The sequence below is a fragment of the Myotis davidii genome, unplaced genomic scaffold (genome assembly GCF_000327345.1).
Source record: "Myotis davidii unplaced genomic scaffold, ASM32734v1 scaffold509, whole genome shotgun sequence".
NCBI classification, from domain to species: Eukaryota; Metazoa; Chordata; class Mammalia; order Chiroptera; family Vespertilionidae; genus Myotis; species Myotis davidii.
The window spans coordinates 310798-317144 of NW_006382996.1; the positions used below are offsets into that span (position 1 = coordinate 310798).

The window sequence follows — 6347 nt, forward strand, 5'->3', positions numbered from 1 at the left end:
GGGAGGAGGGGAGGAGGAGGAGGAGGAGGAGGAGGAGGAGGAAGAGGAAGAGGAGGAGGAGGAAGACGAAACATCGATGTGGGAGAGATGCATCGATTGGTTGCCTGGTTGCCTCCTGCATGTGCCCCAACCAGGCAGGGGATTGAACCTGCAACCCAGGTACATGCCCTTGACCGGGAATCAAACCAGCAACCCTTCAGTGAATGGGCTGGCGCTCTAACCATTGAGATACTGGCCAGGGCATTACTCCCATTTTTAGAGATGAGGATCAAATAAGTTTAATATTTTGCTCAAAGTCACAAAATCAACTAAGGTATCTCCTTCATGTTCTACTCATGGACAGGCAAAATCAGGTCAAATATGGAGAAAGATTATAGGGAAAGGAAAAGAAAAGCTGATGTCCCTGAATTGAAATACTATCAAAATAACTCAGGTGGCCTGGCCAGTGTGGCTCAGTGATTGAGTGTTGACCTATGAACCAGGAGGTCACAGTTCAATTCCAGGTCAGGGCACATGGCTGGGTTGCAGGCTTGATCCCCAGTAAGGGGCACGCAGGAGGCAGAGCCAATCAAGAATTCTCTCTCACGATTGATGTTTCTATCTCTCTCTCCCTCTCCCTTCGTCTTGGAAATCGATAAAACACACACACACACACACACACACACACACACACACACACACACACAAAACAACTCAGGCAGACAGTATATGTGAGGGACAAATTCCTCTCAGGAATGTGTCCATGTGAGCTGAGTAGTAGGAGGTACAATGTTCAATTTAATTCATTTTGATGGAACATACAAACACACATAATTCCTTAGAAGAGTGAAGTTATTGCTAAGATTCTCAGACAGCTAACCCTCATATACAAAAGGGGATAGATGAGATCCAGGGCCACACATCCAAAGCATCCTTTCCCTTGGCCATCTAGCAAAACACAAATGACTTTGGGTTTATAACAATTCTTTCCAATTAAGCTGCACGTGGTTTAAGAATCACAAACTCTGCCTTTCTCTCGACTCTTAAATTGTAAAAATTTCACACAAACGAGCAAATACTCCTATTGAACACCTATGGTCTCAGCATCAAACTGAGCACACAGAGCTGATGTTGTATTTCTGGTAAACACAAAAGGAAGGGAAGATGAAACATAGCTGTAAGCAAGATTATGAGTCGTTCTCCCCCACTCCTCCCACTGCAGGTACAAGTGTTTACTTCTTAGTGTTCAGTTTTTTTCCTGAGCAAAAATATAACCAGTAACCAGTCAGGTCAATTTTTTCCTATGGATTTCCAAAGAGCTCAATATTTCCATGCTCAAATGGGAAATAATAATTTAAAAAAAAATTTTTTTCGACAACCAAGAGAAATACAGAGCATGCTCAAACAGCCTAAGCAGAAGTTATGAAAACAATCTGGGTCGGGGGAAACCAATTAGTTTTGTGAAACAATTTCTGTAATACAATCAGTAGTCAGTGAGAGGAGATGAGGGCCAACGGACTGTGTGAAACAAAGTGTTACATTCTTAGCCTGGTAGTCCCTAAGCTGTTCTAACATTCCAAAAGCAGTACTTTACCTTTCTGGAGATTGAAGAAACATTCAAACCAAATCTTTGAGCTCTTTCCTTTAGCTTGTCCAGGTTAACCTACAAAAACAATGAGGGAAAACAAACACCAACAAAAAACCAACCTGTATTTTAAAAAACCAAAACAGAAAATACAGAAGGCAGAAACTATGGTCCAATGATAAGAGTTAAATAAGCCTACATCATCAAAGACAATCTATGTGCCCAATTAGGACAGAAAGCAGCACCCGTCCATGCCACTAATTATTAAAAGGCTTCTTTTGGAATGCAGTGACAGAGTCGGCCCTACCGCCTTCATTCATCAAAGGTGGCAAGAACCTCATGAGGGTTTAAGATCAAAGTAGGACAAACACTGCTTGAAAAAGCAAACAAATGTCTAAATCATCACCTCCTAACAAGTCCTTCATTCACAGTCCAAAATCATTAATTCCTATAGTCTCTGCAAATAGTTCTTAACTCTATCTCTTAGCAAAAAGATATCATCACTGCACTTGTACTTTCTTCAGAAGACAAATCTACCACCAGTACCCTACTCAATTTTCTTGGAAGCCTTGATATATCAAGATTATCATAGGCATATTGAGGACATTTTCTTTCTTTTTAGGTAGAGGAAGGATATTTTGAATGATTAATGCATGTAATTGCTGAGGCCACTATGTACAGGTAAGAGAGGTGGATATTTCTTTATCTCTTCCCCCTTGGACAGAGTCTTGATGATTTCCTCCCTATTGGCCTGGAGCCATTCTTCATGGAGCTTGCGTGCTTCCTTGGTCTTAGACCTGTGGACCTCAGCCTGGTCAACCAGAAGTTTGCTGAGTCTCGTCTGCCTTCCTTCAGCTCATGAATGTGTTCCATAAGAATCCGCTTGTTTCTGAACATGTTACCTCTCACTTTCAGGCACAAGCTATGATACATGTGGTGGACAATCTTCTTAGATTCACAGTATCTTCTAAGCATCTGGAAAAGAATTCTCATCCTCCTCATCCAGGCTACCTTCTCAGCCATTCAAGCATTGACAGTACCCTTTGGTTTACCTCAGCCATATGCCTGCCCTTCTTGCAGGCCAAGGTGTTTTTCAGGGATCAAGCTTGGGGAATGGACAATCACAGGCTTCTAGATCATCAGTCCATCTTTGATCAACTTCCAGATCTGCTGATGGGAGTTGGCAATGGCGATTTCATTGGTCTCACTGGGGTCTAACCCAACCTTCTTTTTGCCACAGAAAAGGACACTGCAGCCAAGCCTCTTCTGAAGCCTGAGCAATACTCATGTATGTGGACACACCGGTAAAAGTATTTGGAAAATTTTCATTACTACTCCCACTAAAACTAATGAACTGTAACCACAAAAGCAGAATTCCATAAAGCTGAACATATTTCGTTTTTTATAGTAAACACTGACCTTTAAAATTTTATTTATTTTTATTATTATCATATTTTAAATCTTCACCCGAGGATATGTTTTTATTGATTTTAGAGAGAGGAAACGGGAGACAGAGAGAAAGAAACATCAATGTGAGAAAGAAACATCAACTGGTTGCCTCCCGTACATGCCAACCAGGGATTGAACCGGCAACCTGGATATGTGCCCTAACCGGGAATCAAACTTGGACCTTTCCGTGTACAGGACGACACTCCAACCAACTGAGCTAAGGACAAACTGAACATATTTCACCACATCACTTATTTTCATTTTCTAATCATGCCTACTAGTCACAATGGCCCAGAAGTGTCTTATTCTACTAGTCTTTATTCTGATTTTACATTTACTAGGAGTGTTGAAAAATACCAGTATCTATAAATAGAACTCATTAAGTTGCTTTCACAGATTTTCTTGTGGTAATTAAAAATTAGACATTATCAAAGCCACTGGACAAGGCCTAAAACTGAAGTACCATAAAACAAAGAGTTACATGGGCTGTCCTCTAACAAAACCTATTCATTTGTTCAAGAGGAGTGGTAGGAAAGGGGATGTCTATAGTATTTTTGAAGACATGGAAATTTTCCTGACCTCTCAGTACCTCTAACAATTCTCTTTATTCAGGACATCAAACATTACTGAAAACAGTTACCAAGCTCATATGACCTCAGTTTCCTTTAACCTGGGGAGGAAAAGTCTCTCTAACTTTTATACTAACTGGATAGAGTTAAGTTTTAGCTCTCAAGGTATAAAATAAGATTTCTTACCATAGGCTTGGTGTCAGGTGACAGGCCTAAAAAAAGAGAGTTTTATTTAATATTTTAAAAGTCATAAAGGAAGCTCATAGTCTTCAAATCAAGTCAGACAGCATAGAAATAATATATATAACAAATCTCCTTTATTAGAAGTAAAAGGCAGATTGCATCTAGAGATCATATCTGTATAGCCACTTTGTAAACAGTTTGGCAGTTCCTCAGAAAGTTAAAGCATAGTTTACCATATGATTCAGCAATTCCATGCCTAGGTATATACACAAAAGACATAAAAACATTTATCTATACAAAAACTTGTATATGAATGTTCACAGCAACATTATCCATAGTAGCCAAAGTGTGAAAACAATCCAAATGTTCAACTGATGAATGGTTAGATAAAATATGTATATCCACACAATGGAATATTACCCAACAATAAAAAGAAATGAAGTTCTGATAAATGCTACAACATCTGAATACATTATGCTAAGTGAAAGAATTCAGTCACAAATAACCACAAATTATATGATTCCACTTATATGAAGGAAAATTTATATATACATAAGAAAAAAAATCAGTGGTTGCTTAGGGGGACAGGATGGGAAACAACTGATAATGAGTACAGGGTTTTGTTTTTGGGTGATAGATATGTCCTAAAATTAGACTGTGAATATAAAGAAACCAATAAATTATATATTTCAAATGGATGAATTGTATGGTATATGAATTATATCTCAATAAAGCTGTTAAAAATGAGAAATTCATATCTGGAAAAAAGAGCAGAGCTATTATCATGAGTTAAAATTATGGCCTCTTTTTAAAAAATATACTTTCTTATTGATTTCAGAGAGAAAGGGAGAGGGAGAGGTAGAAACATCAATGATGAGAGAGAATCATTCATCGGCTACTTCCGGCATGCCACACTGGGGATGGAGCCCACAATGTGGGCATGTGCCCTGACCAGGAATGGAACCATGACCTCCTGGGACCTCCCGGTTCATAGGTTGACACTCAACCACTGAACCACACCAGCTGGGCAAAATTATGGCCTCTTTAAGATAATGTTCTGTCTGGAAATTATCACTAAGAAGCAAGTAGTAAACTGGTCTATAGGATCAAACCTAATCTAGTGAATAATTATTGACTTAAAACTTTTCAAAAGTTTATTTTAAGCAATCTCAATTTTGTCATTGGTTCTGTAACTCTCCAATGTAAGCATTTATGTATGGATTCAACTTTTACCATAACCCATGTGCTAGGAACTCTTAGATGTTTTTATGTTCTCACTCATAACACTAAAACTCCTTTCAAATGTTCTGTTCAAATATTTTAATTGATTTTTTGAGAGACAGAGAAAGGGAGAGGGTAGAGAGACAAAAACATTGATGAGAGAAAAACATCCATTGGCTGCTTCCTGCATGCCCACAATTGGGCAGTGCCCTGACCAGAAATCAAACCGGTGACCTCGAACTGGTGACCTCCTGGTTCATGGGTCAATACTTAACCAGTGAGCAATACCAGCCAGGCTGTTCTGTTCTTTAGAGCTACTCTGTAATTCTAGGATGTCAGAGTTATGGTAACACTGTAAATGTTATCTATACATTATTTTTACTGATCAGTTTTACTTTTCAGACTGTATTCATCTTAACTTTTGTTCTTTCTTCAAATTGCACCACCTAATGTCTTAAATAATTTTGTTGTACTATCATCAGTCCTATTATCTCTCTCTTGACATAACTAAAAGCCAGAAAATAACTTATTTCTAAAACACATACTGATAGTGGCCAGAATTTTTCTGGTCTTTTAGAAAGCACAGCAATGTAAGATCTTTAGAGGATATTTTCTTAACACACTTGAAACTACAAACAAGTCACTAGGATACTACATTTAAATTTTACAGGGATTATGTCCTTTTAAAAAACAATAACCTGCCCTAGCTGGTTTGGTTCAATGGATAGAGCGTCGGCCTGCAGACTGAAGGGTCTCGGGTTCAATTCTGGTCAAGGGCACATGCCTGGGGTTATGGGCTTGATCTCCAGTGTGGGGCGTGCAGGAGGCAGCCGATCAATGATTCTTCCTCATCACTGATGTTTCTATCTCGCTTTCCCTCTCCCTTTCTCTCTGAAATCAGTAATAATAATAAAAAATGTATATATATTTAAAAAAACCAATAACCTTTATTTCCTAATTTATTACAAAATGCATATTCATTGTAGAAATTTTAAAAACAGACAAGATTTAGTCACTCAAAACTCTACCAGAGATAATAAGTATTAACAATTTAGTATATTTCCTAGCCATACATGCACTAGGAAATGACAATCTACTGCAAATTTTATAACTTTCTTTTTTCACTTAATATCTTCCTGATAAATATTCTTCAATATCATTTTTAACATCTGCATGGCCTTCCACTATACCATGGTACAAATTTATTTAACCAATTCCCTATTGTATATTACACTGCTTCCAGTTACTGATCACTACAAATAATGCATGATAAACTTTGTGGCTAAATCTTTAAGTATGTCCAAGATTATTTCCTTGTAAATTCCTAGAAGTGAGATTGTTGAGGTAAAAAAGACTCTTTC

The 6347-nt window shown here is 38.0% G+C and overlaps 1 protein-coding gene and 1 pseudogene across 1 annotated transcript in view; both read right to left on the minus strand.

Moving 5' to 3' along the window:
- SARNP (SAP domain containing ribonucleoprotein) overlaps positions 1–6347 on the minus strand; it is a 57649-nt gene that overhangs the window by 29464 nt on the left and 21838 nt on the right. The window contains exons 8-9 of the mRNA XM_015557411.1: positions 3769–3794; positions 1574–1642 (exon numbers count right to left, since the gene is read on the minus strand). Coding sequence (XP_015412897.1) covers positions 1574–1642; positions 3769–3794 — 95 coding nt within the window. The remainder of the gene's footprint in view (positions 1–1573; positions 1643–3768; positions 3795–6347) is intronic.
- LOC102771618 lies at positions 1664–2956 on the minus strand (annotated as a pseudogene).